A 20,254-nucleotide genomic window follows, 5' to 3' on the forward strand; every position below is an offset into this window, starting at 1 on the left:
GTCAGGCCCCTCAGACTCATTTTACAGATCTCCCAGTTCCTGACCTGTAGGAGTCTCTTAGTATACACCATACACAGTTTGTTTTGTAAACACTTATCAGTCACTCTGTAAAGTTACACTTCCTGAGGAAGTGCACTGGAAAATGCCACTGTTTCCAAATGCCTACTATCTCATCCCCTGCCAACACAACTTGCAATGGTGCAAGTTTAGATATGATTATGGGATGTTTTATAGTCTTAAATACCATCGGCTCATGTTCCTTATATAATATCTATCTAGTCTAATCCATCTTCTGTACTGAGACGAATAGTAAGTATATTCTATTTCACTCCAATTGATTTTCACTACCTCAGATAATCCAAATGTCTACATGTACTTCTCTTATTATCTACCTACTCTAACAATGCTATTCCCTCTTGCCACCCCACACTTGTACATCATCTATAATGCATATTATATTCCAGTCTCCCGTTACTACCATTACTCCTGCCTGAAAAGCCAAAATATTTCCCATAAATTGTCTGTTTCTATGTAATCATTTTAGGTAAAAAATACACATTTGCCACAGTAAGTAGCTATCCTCTCCAACATCCCCCTATAGTAAGAGAAAAAACATTCAATATAGTCAGCTGGGATTTTATGAACAGGGGAATGGTAAATTTGCATTCTCTGATAGAATAATATGGTTAATTGGGAGGATATATGAAAGATCAGAGGAAAGAATAAAGGTGAGAGGGTTCCTCTCTAACAAGCTGTTTTTGAAAAGAGAAACCAAGCAGGAGTGTCCTCTCTTTCCCCTCTGTTATTTGCTTTAGATTTACAGCCAGAAAATAAGGGACTGACAAATGTAAGGATGTAAATGGTATGGTAATCAAGAAAAGTTAGATTTATTTGTAGATGATAATTCTTTGTAATTCATAAATCCAGAAAAAGGGCATTTTGGTGTTATGGAACATTTTGAATCAGTTTCAATTTAACAAAAGCTATAGCAGTAAACTACGTGACCACATATTAACTGTTTCAGCAATAGCTATATTTATGGGGATCTCATAAGTTGAAATATTTAGGTGTATGATTAAAAAAATTCTGTTATTGTGACTGACAGAAGATTACATTTGCAACTGAAAATAAGTCAATATGGTTTGTTTTGATTTATATAAATGTATGGTTGCCTATGTCATAAGTGATAATTCAATAAGGATGTTTTTGTTAAAAAAAACACAAATTCTGTTATACAAGCTAAGGATATGTGAGAAGAAACCTAAACAAAATATTTTATGTGCCCTTCTAATTATCCTTTTTGTAACAGGACTTTCTGTTCTATACTTAGCTAAAAACAGTACCAGAACTGACCTTTCATTTAATAATCCCATGCACTTTTTCTCTTTGCCTATACTCTGTTTTCAATCTTTGGTATGGAAGGTAGTCTCTAACCTGCAGTCCAAATGTCACTTATCCTCATCCCACTGTATTAGTTCTCCTCTCTTGACTCCCCTTGATTCCTTTGCTAATTTTCTCTAGTAAATTACAGATTCCTCTTGCCTAATTTCTATATCCCTACTCGTTGCATCCTTACACTACTGTTAACAACAAATATGTCACACTGACCATTTTCATGTATATAAAAGTAAAGTGAGTGGAAATATTTGAATTATATTCAACCATAGGAAAAGAAAAAAAAAGTGATGTAGCAAGTAGAAAAGCAAAATCATGGCTACAAAGTGAAAGCAAAAGGAAAAATGGAGAGAAACCCAATGATTTTGTGACTTGTTGATTTACAATCTGTTTAAAGCAGAATATTTAAATATGAGCATCTCCTCCCAATATATGCATCATGGTTGTCAAGTTGTGGAAGATATACCAATTGTAGCATATTTTTGAAAAAAAATTACAAAACTGTTATGCTTGAGTTTATCCGTAACAAAATTAGCTTCTTACCTGCAACTCCATCTTCTCGAACTTCTCCATCTTCCATCAGATGAACAATAGGGAGCACAGCTGCACAAATGCATGCAGGAAAAACCACCTGGGGAGGTTGTGGTACATGATGATTTGGTGTATGTTCTGTGCCATGCTCTTCATCTAAAAATCAAACAAAAATTCATGGTTTAAATAGCATGGGGATTACAATAAAGTTCAAAGAAGGCTCATGCAAACAATAAATATTACACTGACTTGCAAAATTGAAAATAAAAATATACTTGCATATGCCAACATTTTCAACTACATTGAGAAAAGTTAAGAACAAAGAATAGTCAACTCATAGTTAACATATCTAATAAGGTTTTCTTCATTTTGCATGTAAGAGTAATGCTGAGGAAAATCAGAGGGAGAAGAAGAGCAGGTACACAGTCACACTTCACTGTGGTTTGTGTCAGAGTAACCATCTTTGGTTAAAGGACAATGTGCTCAAACATACTGTTTGATTCATGGGTCAGAAAATACAATCCCCTTGTTATCATGTTTCATTGAAAGAAAATAGTGTATGGGGAAACCAAGGAACCCTTTCCCTCACAGCACTGTATCACAAATCATTCCACTGTTAAATATAATGATATTTCAGACCATCAGATCTTACCGAAAATGAAACAATGTTGTGTAGGACTCTGGAAATAGTTTATTTTCAACCAAGTGGGTTTTAGTCACTCATGATTTAAAAAATCTGTATAGAGACATGCCCTACTGCCATTCTAAGAACAAAACAACTGAGAATGAGGTCTATAAATCTTGAATCATGTGGTATACTTACATTTTTAACCTCTGCAGAAGTGCTTATGACTAAATCAGAGCTCTAGTAAAAGTGATCAGTTCTTCTTTGTGTCATTATCACCCTTTTCAGTGTTTAGCTGTCAAAATGTATTGTTAAGTAATAGTGCCTCCCTAAAACATACCCTATACAAAACTCAGCAGGACAGTGGCATCATTACATTTCTTCAGGTAAAAGTTAGACAAGAAGTAATCAGGAGTTAAAAATATCATATTCGCTGAAGCACAGCAGGATGCACACAGTCAATACAGTGAACTTCAGAACATATATGCTGCAGTCAGGGGGCATTTTTCCCTTCATTCTGTTCCACTTCAGTTCCCACACCTATTTATTTTAACTGCATGTGTCCTGATTTAGGATCAACATTTTACTCTGCTACTCCCAAAACCTGTGATATTTGGAAAACATAGTGGAGTACAGTCAATAAATAATATTCATTACACTCAAAAAAATATTTTGCTTCAGAAAAATACGTTACTTGAAGTTCTCTTAATCTTTCAACTATTCCTGTCAGTGTTATCATTATTTAAAAGGTGTTCCTAATTATTTACAGGTCTGTCCATGATTTTAGACATAGAATGCTGAAGGTTGGGTTTTCCAAGATGGCTACACACTGATCAATAGCTTAATTTCAGCTCTCCCAGTGTGAAAAAAGAATGTGATAGATAACTTCCAGGAAAACCCTGACAGTTTTAGTAAAATTTAGTTACTGGCTAGTAAGTACACTGCCTGGATGCCAGCAAAGAAAAAAAATAAGAAAATCAAGAAGAACAGGCGAAGAGAAAACACTGACTGGGAAGAATCCTGCAGATGTTCAGCAAAAAAGCAGTTCAAACTACAGCTTTGGTACAAGAGATGGCTTCCAGTAATTTACATGAAAAGATAAACAAAATGTGCTCAGAGCAAATTAAAATACATGAAGCTTTAAAAGGAGTACATCAACTCAAATAACAAAGGGCTGGGAAAAAATAGAAGACCCTTTAACAGCTATTCAGATAAACTGATAAAACTGTAAAAATCAGAGGTCAAAGTGAAGAAAAGGCTTACTGAGTATGAGACAGCTTAAGAAGAACTGTTTCAAAAAATGGTCAGAGAACACAGCAAGCAGAGAAAACCTGAGAGTCTCTGCTGTATGAGAGAAACAGGAAGGAACAGACTGTATTAACTTTGTGAATGCACAGATAACTAACTGGACTGGTATTTTACAGCAGGATTTTTCATTGAAAGGGCACATTGTGTGTATGCACCAAACAGTAGTGATGGCGAACCTATGACATGACAAAAATGACACACATGACATTTTGGGTGACACACCAGTGTTCACCAACACCAGAGTTACTGAAGAAACAGCTTTTGCATTTGTTGCTTATGTTTCATGCATTGAATTATTTTGTGCCAGAAGCCAGTTCAACAACACTGCTGCAGAGGTAAGAAAGTTATTAACCTCAAAGAGTATTTCAGTCTCAACAGAGTCTGCAAATGGCAGTTCTGACATCACTTTTTCTTCATGGTTATACTTCTGCAAAGGGCAAGTAGTCTGCATTTCTAAGAGTGTCCTCTTTACATTCCTCTCCACTGTCCCTCTTAATCCCTGCTAAAACTGGCAACTTTTTACACTTAATAATGACAATAATTAGATTTACAGACTAATTTTACTTCAGAAAATGTATATTAATTCATGTTCAATTTTTTTGTCAGTGTCTCAAATTTACTAGTAGTTTAAAACTGTCCATGTATCTTATTTCTAGATTTGTCCCTGGTTCTGTTGAGATTTATCCCTGATGTATTGAGAGCCATGCTGTTTTATTTAATTTTATTTATTTATTTTTTGCGGGTAACATGCAAGCAGAGTCAAGTCTGGCATTTTCCAAATTTTTGACATGCTCAACCCAAATGGTTCGCCATCACTAGTTTAGAGAAAGCAGCCAAGACCTGTATTACTAAAAATGCAATCATACCAACAGAAAGCTGATCCTGACAAAACTGTGGCAGAAGGTTAAAGTATTAAAAAACTGAGATAGCAGAGTCTTTGTGGAAAATGATTATTCACTGTACACCAGGCAGAAGAGAAGCAAATTTATTCCAGCATTCAAGGAATGCCAAAAGGCAAGTATAAGATTCAAGCTGCTCTACCCATCTGTCTTCAGAATATTTTTTCCTGGAGGATCAAAGTCAATTTGGATGCAGAACAAGCTAAGGAGGAAATACAAAAAAATGTTCAACAAAAAGTCAGCCATCAAACAGAAAGGGACTCTGCTTATCATTCCTCTGATAATAAGGCTTATAGACATAGTTTGCCAGGGAACCCTTTTCAATGTTCCAAAGGAAAATGTTTGAGAGAGAGAAAAAGCAAAGGAGTTGATTAAAAGAAATGAGAGCACCATGGACTTGAACCAGAGTCTGGGGTTGGGAGATGGAGATGAACAGGAAGAATACCAGCAACACAGAAATTAGTGAATAAATGTGAAACTATAAAGTATCAATCACATTTGACAAACATACCTTTATAAGTAAAAAAACTGCTGAGAAACATTGGACTTCTGTTCACTTTTTTAAACTTGTAGGGGACTGAAAGGCATATACCACACTTCATGCCATTATTGTTTGAAAGGACACGGGGTATCTGTACGTAAAACAATTTTTGATCTTAACAGTATTTCTATAAATCATTTCATGATATAGAGTAAAGCATGTTCAGTGATTGTTGTATGTAATAAAGGTACTAACATTAACAAGTACTTTTTTTCTTTGTTAGTTTTAAGAAATGTGGACATTATTAGTTTAAGTTAATAGGCTGTAATCTTGGGATAGTGCAGTGTAAAAGTGCACTGATAATAACATATGTGGAGTTGAGATGCTTTCTTTTACTTTTTCTTATGTGAATGTTTGTATTAAAGCCCTTGGATTAATCTAATAACAAGCTCATAGCATAACCAAGTGGGCTTTAAAAATCAGAGACCACTGTGAACGTAATGAATAGTTTTCCGTTAGTGAATACATGTGCAAGTTGAGAAGTCTGCAGCTGAGGGTAGCTGTAAAACTAAAAGGTCCAAGCCAAGCAACTTAGTGAAAAATAAAATTTGAAATTATCAGTAGTAAATAAGAGGCAGCAGCTTTTCTGGTACCTAAATTCGTCAATACATTTACTAGAGCAGTGTATGATTTAGAGTTATTTAAAGATAGTCAGAGCAATTTTTTGTAAGGTTAAAATATGGTTTCTGATAGCATATAAGCTGTTTTCACATCTGAAATGGTAATAAAGATAACACAAGAACAGCTAGCAATTAGTGCCAGTAGGAGCACAAGCTATAATGTGCATTTCAGCATGGATAACCTTAATTTTAGGTTAATTACTACTTATGGGTGCAACTGTCGATTTGGGACAGTTCGTCCTACGAAGAGGGTTACATTTCATTATTTGAAGATGTATATAGTTTTGTGTGTATGTTTTGATTTAATAGGGTCTGGGGTTTTCTTGGGGTGTGTGTCTAGTTTTTCATTTGAGGGTTTTCATTAAAACAAAAAGTCTTGTAAATGAGATCTAGGTTTAAACGGAGATGACAGAAAACAACTGTATAAAGGATCAACCTGACAAACATCAGTGGGTGCATGTAGCACAAAAGCTGGAAGTAGGCATTTACAAAAGCTATCATATACAATAGGTGGGAATAATAATTTATCATAATCACTGCACCGTCCACATTGTTTTGGAATGTGAATGGACTAAGAGGTATAGACAAAAAGGTAAGAGTACTGAATAATATTAAGAAATGAAGAGTACAAATATGTTTTCCTCAGATAGAGTGCAAATAAATATTGGAGGTGTAATGGGGGAGAAACAGGTAAATGGAAAAATATTTTTGGGAGTGTAATGAGTTGGCAGACTTTAAAAATTCCCTGCAGACTAGTCTTGTCCGAAATGCTGGGTGAGCAAATTGGTGTAACTAAGGAAATTATTTTTTGAGCTGTGATATAGAACTAGAATTGCATAGATATAGTAAGGTCTTGCTGAGTTTAATTCTGGTTGCTTCCAAAAAAGGAATTACTAAAAAATAGAAATCAAAGTCTAAACCAATCATACTAGAAGTAGTGAATATAAGCAATAGATATGAGAGAACTGGAAGTGGGATCTTTAGAGAAGGGTAGGAGCAAATTACACAGAAAAAAATGGAAATTGTGGGAACAGTATATGTAGAACAATGTTTTGGAGGAGGAGGAATGAGGTTTAAGGGAAGGCAGGAGTTGAATGAGCTTTGTAATGTTTGAGTGACAATGACTGTATAAAAGATTATAAAATGTTTGCAACTGAAAATATGTTAATATGACATTTTCATTTATATAAATGCATGACTGCTTATGTCATAAAGTGATAATTCAACAAATATATTTCTTGCTAAAAAAAGAAATCAGAGTGCCAATATCAATGCTACAAGAGACACGTGGAAAGAAGTGAGACTGTGAATTTCATAAAGAAAGGATTTCAAGATGGATAGCAGAATATCAAGGACAAAGGAAAAGGGAAGTACTTATACTAATTGCTAGAGGAGCTCCAATAGTGGTATAAGAGGGAAAAAATAATGACAGATTTGTGTTAGTAAGGAGCTTCTGGCAACAGAGGAGGATTAAACTGACATGTACTTATAGTCTATGTAAAACTGCTATTATGGACTGTAAGAACATTTTGCGAGAAATAATCAGCTTTTAGCAGGGAATATTACTTGTAGGTGAGGACTGGAATGTGATTTGTAACTGTGAGGGTATACCTGGGGGACTTAGAAAGGAAAATATAACAAAAGACAATAGATTTCTGAAGAAATTTATGAAGATGTGACTTCAGTAGTAGGGACATGTACAGAATTTACATATTATTCCTCAATGTACATTAACTGGAATAGACTAGACAGACATAATATTTCACAGGAGCATGTGCATTTAATTGAAGGCTTCAACACACATTAAATAACTACTTTAGATCATTTACCAATAACAACATAAAAATGCAGGGTAATGAAGTAAAAATGAGATGCTGTCGCTTCTCCACCTAAATGTTAATAAGAGAAGAATTTAAGGAATAGGTAGTGGAAATAATTTTAGAATCTTTAAGGAAGATAAAAATTCCTTCAGAAGATCTAGCTAGTGAGTGGGATAAAATGAAAGTGGAATTTAAAGATAGAGTAAAAATAGATGAGCAAGAGATATGGCTAAGAAGTAACAAGAATTTAGAGTGTATGACAAAGGTTAAAGTACTGCAGAATAAGGGGGATTCTCACAAAACTAGTAGTAGTGCAAATGGAGAATGCTAAAGAGAAAAAAGGAAGTAACTGGATAATATGCATGAGTTCAGAAAGATTTTTTGCTAAGCAACTATTTTTTGATAATAATTCCACAGCAAAATCTTTTAGCACAATGACTTAGGTAACAGAAAGTATAAAAGGTTGTTGTCAAACTTAGGGAACCTATAAAAAGAAAAATAACCAGAGATCCTGTACAGGTATTAAAGACATTTCGGAAATTTTATGAAAATTTGTATAAAGCAAAGAAATGTAGAAATCCCTAAAAAACACACATGGAAATATTTATGGACAATTTAAGTATGCTAAGGTAGGAGTTGGATAAGGCTTAACAATCAACAGTTAAGATAGGAGGAGAAGAGATAAAAGTGGTGATGTAGAAACAATCTGCAGGAAACTCTTCAGGAATGGATGGTACTCATGTGGAAGGCTAGAAGCCAAGAGGAATGAAACTGATAAAGCTCTGGAATGGTTTAACAGTATTTTAAAGGGAGGGGAAGCACTAACATCTTGGAATAAAGCTGTGCTGGCTGTAATACCTAACAATAGTAAAGAGACATCAGACCCAGCTTCATACAGGCCCATTTCAAATTTAAAACATAACTATACAGTGTAAATGTCTATAACAGCTAAAAAATGACAAAGGTGTTGATAGATATGGAGGAATGTGGAGGGGAGGCAAACATTTGACAACATTAATAGCAAAATGATGATCCAGAAGGAAGTAGAATTTGAGAAAATATTGCTGTTGTTGATGGATCTTAATGAAGAGAAAGAATTTGACAGAGTAAGCTGGGATTTTATTAACAGGGCAACGGAAGCGTTTTTTCATTCCCTGATACAATAATACGGTTAATTAGGAGGAAATATGAGGGATCAGAGGCTTCCTCACTAATAAGTTGTAGCTGAACAGAGAAACAAGGTGGGGTGACCTCTTTCCTTTTTGTTATTTGTCTTATGTCTAGAGCTAACAGCAAAGAAAATAAGGGACTACGAAATTCAAGGATATAATTGGTACAGTAATCAAGACAATTTGGCTTGATTTGCAGTTTATATTATTTTGTACCAGATAAAACCCGAAAAGATTATTTCAATGTTGTGGAACATTCTGAGACAGTTTTTAAGCCTCTGTGATTTAAAATTAATGAAAATAAAGCAAAGGCCATAGCTGTAAAGTATGTACCCCCACATAAATGGCTCAGCAATCCCATGTTTATGGAGACACAATATAATTAACTATTTAGCATTATGGGCTACAAAGAATCATGTTATGGCAGCTAAGGATATGTGGAAAGAGACAAAACAAAAGTTAATATAAAAATTGAGAAAATGGAAGCTCTTGTTTATAGATATGGATAACAAGATACAAGCAGTGAAAATGTTTTTAATCCTTTTAGTTTTATACAGAGGTCAGGTATATTTTCATCAACTAGAGAAGTTGTGGATAGTAATTAATTAAGAATTGAAGGATTTTATGTGGGAGGGGAAGAGGGTCAAGTGGGATAAGCTGAACCTTCCACTAGAATAAGGTTGTCTAGGGTTACCTGATTTGATAGGATATTTTAAGTTAAGGCTCATATACATAACCTAAGCAGAAAGCTATAATTTAAAGTGTAAGGGGATAATGATGGAACAGTGCAACATTCAAGAAATAATGACATTTTGGATGCAGATCCTTTAGAATGACAGCCATGCTGAATATTATATTCATAAACTAGCAAAAAGAATTAGGCCAACACGAGAAAGGAGAGACGAGATTCTGCCTACAGGGATTACTGCAATTAGGGGTACATTGAATAGGTAAGAAAGTGCTGGAATTTGCTAAAGAAAACTGGCAAAGGAACCAGGGTATTGGAAGTAGACAATTAGAGAGGCAGCAGTAACAGAATGAGAAGAGGCCAAAAAGATATTTGGACTGCAGACCAGAGACTGACTTCTCTATCAGGGATTGATATCAGGGCATAGGCAAAGAGAAATGGATGGGGGAATCTTAAGTGAAAGACCTGTTCTGTTACAGTTTTTAGCTGAATCTAGAACATAATCTGCTGATTAAAACAGGATAATTAGTAGGGTATATAAAATATTGTACATTAACTATAGGAAGGAGGTTAGAAAAGACTGAGCAGAGAGACTGGATAAACAATTCACAAGGAAATAATGGCAGGCCATATATATGGCTCCAAAATATGTAGCACTCTAGAAGATTTAGGATTTTTGCTTGGAAAGGTTTACATAGCTATTTTTATACCCCAAGCAGACTCTAAATAATTTTTATTCAGGTAGACAGCAAATGTTGGAGGTGTGACGGGGAAGAAAGAGGTAACTAGGAACATATGTTTCGGGAGTGTAATGAGTTGGCAGACTTTAAAAATTCCCTACAAAAAACATTGTCAAAAATATTGGGTGAGCAAATGGGTGTAACTAAGGAAATTTTTTTTTTGAGCCGGTGTGATGCCCCACTACTGGACCAGTAATCAAGAAGCCTCAATCCTCATCACTGGCAACTGTGTGGGACATTCACTGGGAGGATGACAGGTACACACACAATATTTCTAGATGCAGCTCTCTGTATCAAGTGCAATTTCCCTTAAGACCACACAGAGACCACAGTCAGGCCGGGGCTGGTTTCTCCCACTTTCTTCAGATCCCCAATAAGACTCTCCAATGGCACAGCTACAGAGTTGAGATCTCAGCTGAGTGACCAAGCCAAGAACTACCAGCACCCTCTCTGTCCAACTAGTGTGTTGGGTTCCTGCCCAAGTAGCTGACACACACAGCCTTTCAGGTTTGATTTACACACACACACACACACACACACACACACACACACACACACACACACACACACACACACATACACTGGGAGAGACTGTCACAGGTTTACTAGCTATGCCCCCTTCTACCCAGACTATAAGGTAGTTACCACTGCCACCAGTCAACTCCGTATCAGCTGCTTTAAGGCCCTTAACAAAGGGTGTCCAATCTTACTGTGTAATATTAACATTAATTCAAATGCTAGTTTGACCAAGAGCAAGGCTATTAGGAGAGGTCCACACAGTGTCACCAAATAAATATGCAAGTACTCTCAAAACTTAAATATCTCTACACAGATCAGCCACAATGAAATGTTTAAATATATTTAATAATAAATAATAAAAGAACAAGAAAATACTCAGTATATATTCACAGTGACATCAGAGTTTAAAACCACAGGAAATATTTAAAACAACATTGCTAGACAGTCTCAAATAAATAAAGAAAAAACATCTAAACTAAGCTTTACTATATTCCTGACTGTATCTAAGAGAATTACTATACCCTAGTTAACTTACTTAATTAGAGAGCAAGGCAATTGTGTGATGAATGGTTCTTGTCAGGTCCAACACAGAATACAGAGTGCCCTGTCTCACTAAGAGACTTCTCAAATTAATATCTCAAACATTACTGCTTGGCTAGCTTGCAGAATGACATAATTTCTTGTCATCTGACTTCTAGTCCCTAGACCCAAAACAACCATTGGTAGTAGCTGGTAGCATTTAGCATCTACCTGTAAACATACATAGACCAAAGATCTTTGGCAGATGCTGGAAGTCATAAAGCAATTACATTCCCCCACATTTCAAGACTAGTAATTATTTCACATTAAGACAGTACAGAGAGCTCCCTAGTACAGACATTGTGTCTCTTGTTGCAGTGAAAACTGAAATCTACCATCTTTTATTGCATAGCCATAAAGTAATTTAATTTCAGCTATTTTTCTGAAGTTAACCTCCTGTATTCTAGTTTTCACTGTTAAAATATATACATTCAAACAGTTAAAACAGTGCATGTACATTTCTGTTGTATTCCAGTAGAGCACATGGTGGATATATTTTAACCTCAAGCACTTTACAGAATACGTTTTCAACACACGTCTGTATCAACCAGTTTGATATACACATGATATACAGTTCTAATACAGTTGCAACACAAGCATCTTATATAAATCATGTTGATATTCACAAATGACATATAATTATTTACAAAATTCCAGCTAGCTGTGCTGGCAGCATCTCCTTGTCACAGCTCGAATACAGGATCTGAACTGCTTAGACGTAGTCAGGTCTTATTAAGTTTACTTCTGGTAGCTGTAAAAATAGCAACTACTACAAAATGGAAATGAAAGTCTAAACTAACTTTTATTTGAAGAAATGAGTATCGTAAGAAATATACAAGAAATAAGTGGGATCTTTAGAAAAGGGTAATAGGAAACTCTATAGAAAAATGGAAATTATGGGAACAATATATGCAGAATAATGTTTTGGAGGAAACTGAGGTTGAGGTTTAGGTTTAAGGGAAGGCAAGAATTCAGCAATCTGTGTAATGGATTGATGATAATTGTAGAGCAGAATACACGTGATGTATAATGTCTGGAACTGTGAACATATTAATATAACGGTTTGATTTCTGTTATAAATGTATGTCATGAATGGTAATTCAATAAAGGTATTAAAATAAAAAAAAGAAGCTGAGAATTATATAACTAATACAGCAACTTAACACTAAATGTAGTGTTGGCAATATATTATTTACTGCCACGGGCAAATACATTTCTTAACCTAAGAACATTACACATACTGCTTAAGTCATATGCATATACCTGAACTTGTCAAGTTGAAAACTGATCTCCTGGAGGATACTAGTATGTTTTTTTTTTTTTTTTTGTGGAGAAGATGTGAGGTTGTACATTGATGTGGAAACTATACAGCACAGACATACTATTAATACAAAAAAATGTGCTTTACTTTCATGACAGTATATCTACAACAGTATTATAGTATCTGTAAAGCTAAGCTGGTGGAGAAAAAATACTAATAAGCAGAAGCACTTTCGCAAATGTTGTATAATACCCAGCATCTGTTGTGGCCTCACTGTCTACAGACTAATATTTGGTAATTATATACAGTTTCCATATGGCAGCTCTAAAAAAGTTTTCCAGCAAGACATTATGTAAAAACAACAGTGAACTGCTGTTCTTGTGGTAGGCAGTGTCTGAAAACATGAAAGGGCTCTTACACCAATATAGTAACAGAAATGTATGCACTGTACTGTTAATGCAGACAATGACTTTTAACTGCAGGATAAAAACACAGCTGGAAATGAAGGTGAAGTACAGCTGGCTGTGGTCACATTTGATGTCTTAAGTTTCTTCTATATTGCAACTATAGTTTTTCTTCACCTGCAGGGAAAACACAGCCTTATTTACACATGCAATGAGTCATCAGTAAAAATACTGTTAGATTAACAGCTGAGTAGTTCACAGTCAAAAGTAAAAAAAAATCAATTAAATGCTTTATTCCATGGAAGAAACAGTACTTTCCTTCACACATTAGCTCAGGTCGTCTATTCTTTTGGCTCAAATGACAGAAGGAACACAGGGTATAAGGCAGCTATTTCAAGACTAATGACGAAATTGATCCATCCATCCACAACCCCTTTTTACCATTTTTGTACATGGGGTCAAGGTGTCACTTCAACACTGACATTCATCTCGAGTCAAGGTTTACACTGCCAGGTGGCTAGCCCTGCCACTATATATCTTTCACACCACACACTCACACCTATGGCCAATTTAGTGCGTGCAGTCCACCTTCTATATGTCTTCGAAACGTGGGAGAAAACTGAAGCACCCGGAGGAAACCCATATGAACAAATGCAGGCTCCGCACAGGAGGCACCCCAGCTGAGAATCAAACTAGGGAACCTCTTGTTGTGAAGTAACAGTGCTATCTATCCACTGTGCCACCTAATGAGGAGGAAAACTGATAAGAAGGGGAAAACTTGACAATATAAGACTAGGCACAGTACAAAGACTCTTCTTTGGGGACAAGGACTGAAGTTTAATAAGGTTTTAAGATTTATAAAACCTACTGCCTTCTGTGATTGCTGAGATGGAATTGCTGCCCATGGCTGTCAGGTATGTCTTAATGTCACATGAGTGAATATTCGCTATCATTAATGACATGGCAGTTCAAAGGAAGCTCAACAAATAAATGAATACTGCAGTAGCTTAGAAAATGTTTTTCTGCAAGGCTTCCTCAAAAGCTGAACTACCCTCATATAATTTTTGAAATGAGCAATTTGTGGATTCTGAAGAAGTAGGCTGTTTGCTCCAAAAAATGACAGTTACAGCTAGAAAAACAACCCCTACCCTTTCCATGGATGGATGAGGATGTTTGCAAGTCCAAAGACATCAAGCTGCCCTTGGATATCTACAGCACTAAATGTTATAGATACAGAAAAAGAAGTCTGGTTTCAAAGATTCAAGAAACTGTATTGTCATTCAGGAAAAATAAGTGCTACCAAAACAAAATTTCGAGTGTCAGCTCTTTTACAGGAGAAAACAAACACAAAAAGACAGACATGATAGGTATTAGAGAATAAACAATAATTATAGTACAAAATTAAATATCAAAGTAGCTGCCACACACGCTTGTACACTCTTTATTACATTGGACAACACTGACTACTAGATAATTAACATAATAAAGGAAAAGACACTATACACAGAGGTGAGATTGAGTGATATTGCATGTAAGGAAATGACTGGAATTGCACTAAATAAATAGAATTATTGTATGGAAAAAAAAGAAAAAGAATGATAGCGTAACACTCTATTACAGTTTTGACACATCCAGATTTATGTCTGCATTAATGAGTCTTATTGCAGTTGGATAAAAACTGTTCGTGAATCTGGAGGTCCTGCACTGGATACTCTGTAACCTTCTATCAGAAGCAAGTTTAGTGAACCAACCATATGCTGGATGAGAAGTGTCACTCAGTATTTTGCGGGACCTCTTTTTACATCTGAGTTCAAACAGCTCCTGTAAAGTAGGAAGACTAGTGCCCACGATCTTTTCTACTGTTCTTATTATTCTTTACAGCCTCTTCCTTTCAGCCATTGTGCTGTTACCAAACCATACAGTGCAGTTGCTGGTGATAATGCTCTTGACGGCTCCTCTATAGAAGGTAATTAGAGCATTCATAGAGAGCTTTGCTTTTCTCAGCCTTCTTAGGAAGAGTAGTTGCTGGTGGGCTTTTTTTAATTAGCTGGCCTGTGTTTGTACTCCAAGAAAGATCCTCTGATATATGGTACCTGAAGGAACTTTGTAGTTTGGACTCTCTCCACTTCTTCACCATTGAGCTTGAGGGGCAGGTGCATGCCAGAGCTATTTCTGAAGTCAATAATAATTTATTTTGTCTTACTTGACGTTCAGGTCCAAATTGTTGTTACTGCACCATTCAATCAGGGAGTTGAACTCATTCCTATACCCACTCTCGTCATCACCACTTATGAGTCCTACCACTGTGGTGTCATCTGCAAATTTGATGATGTGGTTGTTGCTAGCTTTTGCACAGCAGTCATGGGTAAGGATTGTGAACAGTAGAGGACTCAGCACACAGCCCTGGGGTAATCTGGTATTGACTGTAATACTCCCCGAAGTGTTGTTTCCAGCACAGGTCCTTTGTGCTCTTCCAGTCAGGAAATCGAGAATCCAGTTGCACAGCCCTTTATTTATGCCAAGGTTGACTAACTTTTCTGTAAGTTGCACTGGAATTACTGTATTGAGTGCAGAGCTGAAATCTATGAACAACAGCCTGGCATAGTAGTTATTCTATGCAAGATGCTCCAATGTGAGGTGAAGTGCCACTGAAATGGCACCATCAGTTGATCTGTTTGCCCAGTAGGCAAACTGCAGTGGGTCAAAGGGTTAGAGAAGTACTGTAGTCAAATGCCTTTTAATTAGTCTTTCAAAGCATTTCATTACATTCGATGAAAGGGACACTGGCCTGTAATCATTTAGGCAGGTGTTATTAGTAGCAAGTATAAGTAGCTTACCTGACCTTGACATACATTTTGCAGCATTATATCACTCCTCTAAGTGAGCTGGAGGCCTGCAGGAATAAAGGAAACAGATGGGATTCTTGTAGCATGCAGGTATCCGCCTGTCTATCTCATAAAAAATAGTCCAGTGTTGGTAATTGCTTCATTTGCTTAGAGCATCCATTGCTATCCTGACATAATCTGGTATTTGTACAATCTACAAACTATGTTATGCTGTTTTTACAGGCACGTTGCTAAAATTATTTTTAGGCATGGTGATACAGACCTTGCTGCCTCTTCCTCAATGCTATAAAACATAGCTGTTAAATTGTCTATTCTGACTTGCACTGCTCTGCCTTTTTACAGGAGACAACAACTGTTTGTAGACCTAAAACTATTCATTGATTCCAAAAGTCATGCATGGTCTTTCTTATGCAGCACATAGATCACTAGCTGATCCTCATTTCAGGACAGTTTCCTACTCAAAAAGCATGTAAAATTTGCCCCAATAAACTGAAGTGAATTGGGTAGGTTTCATGAAGCAAATCCAAATATTCTAGTCAACCCACACTTTGCACACATTATCATTGATAGTACTAAACACTTCCTCTCTGGTATTTCCTTCTAAAAGCCAGTCACCCATTTAAGGAAAACAGACTTATTTCACTCATTCTGTGCACACTTTTGCAGACAAGATTAAGTCAATAAACATTTTATTGAAATGATACCATTGCTTACCCTTTCTCTGTTCCTGTCAACCATTTCATCTTAACTTCTTATGTTTACCCTTTCTGGACAAAAGGCTTTAGTTATCGAGCAGGGGAACCACGCAGTGGTGTCCTCTTTCCCCTTTGTTATCTGAATTATATTTAGAACCACTGGCAAAGAAAATAAAGGACTCAGAAATTTAAGGATATAATTGGTATGGTAGTCAAGATAAGATGGCTCTATATGCATTTGATATTATTTTATATCTGACAAAACCAGAAACAGACATTACAATGTTGTTGAACATTTTGAGACAGTTTCAGATCTTTTCAGGATACAAAACTAAAGAAGCTAAAACAAAGGCAATAGAGGTAAATTATGTACTTGCACACAAATTGGTTCAGCAATATGCTTATTGTGGGGACATGATAAAATGAAGTATTTGGAGTACGGATTACAAATGATTCTGGTGTGGAAGCTAAGGATATGTGGGATGAGACTAAACAAAAGGTAATACAAAAACTGAGAAAATGGAAGCTCTGTTATATGGATATGCTTAGTAAGATACAAGTAGCCAAAATGTTTTAGTCCCCTTAGTCTTATACACAGGTCAGGCATATGTTTATCAACCAGAAGAGAAATTCTGGATAGCAATTAATAAAGAGCTGAAGGACTTTATCTGGAAGGGGAAGACTGCAAGATTCAAGCGGGATAACTAATTCTTCCAGCAGAACAGAGCGAATTGGGATTACCTAATTTGAAGGGGTATTTCAGAGCTACACAGATAAGGCTCCTATACACAGCACAAGTAGACAACTATAATTCAAAGTGAAAAGGGATGAAGTTGAAACGGGGGAAAGCTCAAGAACCAAGGAGAGGCTGGGATTTTGGATGCAGGCCTTTAAGGAGAATAAAAATAATCATACAGAATATTATATCTATAAAGTAGCAGAAAGGATTCTAAGAACTAAGTCAACACGAGAATGGGGAAAGAAGATTCTCTCAATAGGAATGACTGCAATAAGGGATATAGACAATAGGCAAGGGGGGGTGTAATTTATTGGAGAAAACTGGCAAAGGAACCAAAGTGTTGAGAGAAAATACCTAGAAAGGGAAAGATGACAGAATGGGAATATGCCAACAATCTATTTAGACTGCAGGTTAGAGATTACTTCCCTATCAAGGACTGATATCAGAGTACAGGCAAAGAGAAATAAATAGAGGGGTCCTAAATGAAAGACCAGCACTGGTAGAGTTTTTAGTAGACTCTAGAACAGAAGCTACCATTAAAAAGGAATAATTAGTACAGCATATAAAATATTGCATGATAACTATAAGAATCAATTAGAGGAGGTTAGAAAGGATTGGGAAGAGAGATTGAATAAACAATTTACAAAGAAACAATGGGAGGATATATGTATTTCTGCCAAACATGCAACAATGCTAAATAATTTAGGATTTTTGCTTGGAAATGTTTACACAAATATTTTTACACCCCAAGTAGACTAAACAGAATTTTTCCTCAGGTAAATAGCAAATGTTGGCGGTGTGATGGGGAAGAAAGAGGTAATTGGAGACATATTTTCTGGCAGTGCAGTGAGTTGGCAGACTTTAAGGATTCCCTGCGGTATGCACTGTCGGAGATGCTGGGTGGGCAGATTTGTGTGATGAGGGACATGATTTTTCTGAGGTATGACACAGAATTGGAATTTCCTAGACATGGTAAGGCATTGCTGTCTCTAGTTATGGTGGCTGCCAAAAAGCAATTAATAGAAAATGGAAATCAAAATTTAAACCAACTATATTAGAAGTAGTGAATATAATAACAGAGATAAAACAACTGGAACTGAGATCTTCAGAAAAACCTAGGAGCAAACTACATATGAAAACATGGGAATTGTGGAAACAATACATACAGGGGAGGAATGACATTTAAAGGAAGGCAGAACTTAAATGAGCTATCTAATGTTTGAAAACAACTGAGTATTATAAGTGATGTATTTGCAAATGGGAGTGTGTCAGTATGGTTTGTGATGTAAAATGCTTGCAACTAAGACTGTGTTGGTGTGGTTTGTTTTAATTTATATAAATGCATGATTGCTTACATCGTAAGTGATAGTTTAATAAAGACATTTCTTGTTTTAAAAAAGGGGCAGGAACTGAGTAATTTATATAATGTTGCTTAGGTTATATGATATATAGCAATATATGTGAAGCATAACGTTTGTTAATTTAAACTTGTTAATACAGTTTGATTACTTTTATAAAAATGTAACTGTGAATATGTCACAAGTGATAATTCAATAAAGATGTTTAAAAAAAGGCTTTAGTTATCCCCCTTTCATAAATGTGGGTTCCCAACCTACTACAGTAATTTCTAATCCACAGTGCACTAAGCATACATTAATTTGCTAAAAAAGACTCATAATAATCAATATTCTTTTTCACTTGCTTGCTTTCTCTTAAAACTTGTTACTATATCAATCTAAGGTCCTTAAACCAGTCATTCCCTCCATGCAAGAATGAGAAAAAGCACATTCATTTTTCTTGTCATGCTCTTTTAACCAGGCTTTTTTTTACATTGCAGTGCCTACATTTCTTAAAACTGAACAAGAAGAAAGAGAGAAGGGAAAAAGAATGGGAAAAAAAGAACAACAGCACCTATTTATAATCCCCACTGCACTTAAAAAACTGAAAAAACTTTTATTTATAGCATACAAAGAAAACCATACACCACAAAAACAGTAATATTAAGAAAATGTTTTCTTTACTTACAGTTAACTTCCTCCCCTCTCTAGCCCTCACTAAAGCATTTTTCCAAACATTAATGACATGAAGTATGGCATATACTTCAGAGCCCCCACAAGTCCAACAAATTCTGAAAAAAGTCCAATATTTCCAACTTTTCTTGTTCTGTTACATTTCACAAATGTAACTATTGCACTGTAATCCCAAATTAAGTTACTGGTTTTATTACTGTTCCTCTCCCTCTCTCAAATCCTGTCATTTCCAACATACTCTTGATTCTTCTAGTCAACTCTCTTGCTCCCTTACTTCTCTCCAACATTTTCCAGTGAAACAGTGGAAAATGTTTCACAGGTACAGTCTCCCTGTTGTCTTTATTACCAGAAGAACAAGAAGCATAATCTCCTTCTGTTTCGTATCTTACTTTTTGTTGGACAAACTTTTGTATTTCCTCCTTAGCATGTACTTCATCAAAAAATGATTTTGTCCCTTCAGGGAAGAATACAATGAAGACAGCTGGGTACAACAGTTTGAATCTCACACCTGTGTCTCAACATTCCTTGAATAGTGGAATTAATTTACTCCTCTTCTGCCTCATGTACAATTAGTAATCATTCTCCACAAATACACTGCTCTCTCCCACTTTTAGTATTTTGTCCTTCTGCCATAGTTTTGTCTGAATCAACTCATTCTGCTGGTAGGATTGCATCTTTACAATTAAAGGTCTAGGTTGCTTTCTCATAGCCAGGTTGAGAGCATACACATGATGTACCTTTTCAGCTAACAACTCCTGAAGTACAACACCCGTCCAGTTGCTTATTTGTACTTTCATAAAATTAATGCAGTCTGTTCCTTCCTGCTTCTCTTGTACAGCTGAAAA

General features: G+C 35.9%; 1 protein-coding gene across 1 annotated transcript in view; it reads right to left on the reverse strand.

Annotated features, from left to right (window-relative positions):
- UNC80 (unc-80 homolog, NALCN channel complex subunit) overlaps positions 1-20,254 on the reverse strand; it is a 5,631,640-nt gene that overhangs the window by 1,924,925 nt on the left and 3,686,461 nt on the right. Inside the window, exon 37 of the mRNA XM_044060513.1 lies at positions 1,939-2,082. Coding sequence (XP_043916448.1) covers positions 1,939-2,082 — 144 coding nt within the window. The remainder of the gene's footprint in view (positions 1-1,938; positions 2,083-20,254) is intronic.

This window comes from Protopterus annectens, chromosome 2.part0 (assembly GCF_019279795.1).
Source record: "Protopterus annectens isolate FY-2018-M chromosome 2.part0, PAN1.0, whole genome shotgun sequence".
Classification (NCBI taxonomy): domain Eukaryota; kingdom Metazoa; phylum Chordata; order Ceratodontiformes; family Protopteridae; genus Protopterus; species Protopterus annectens.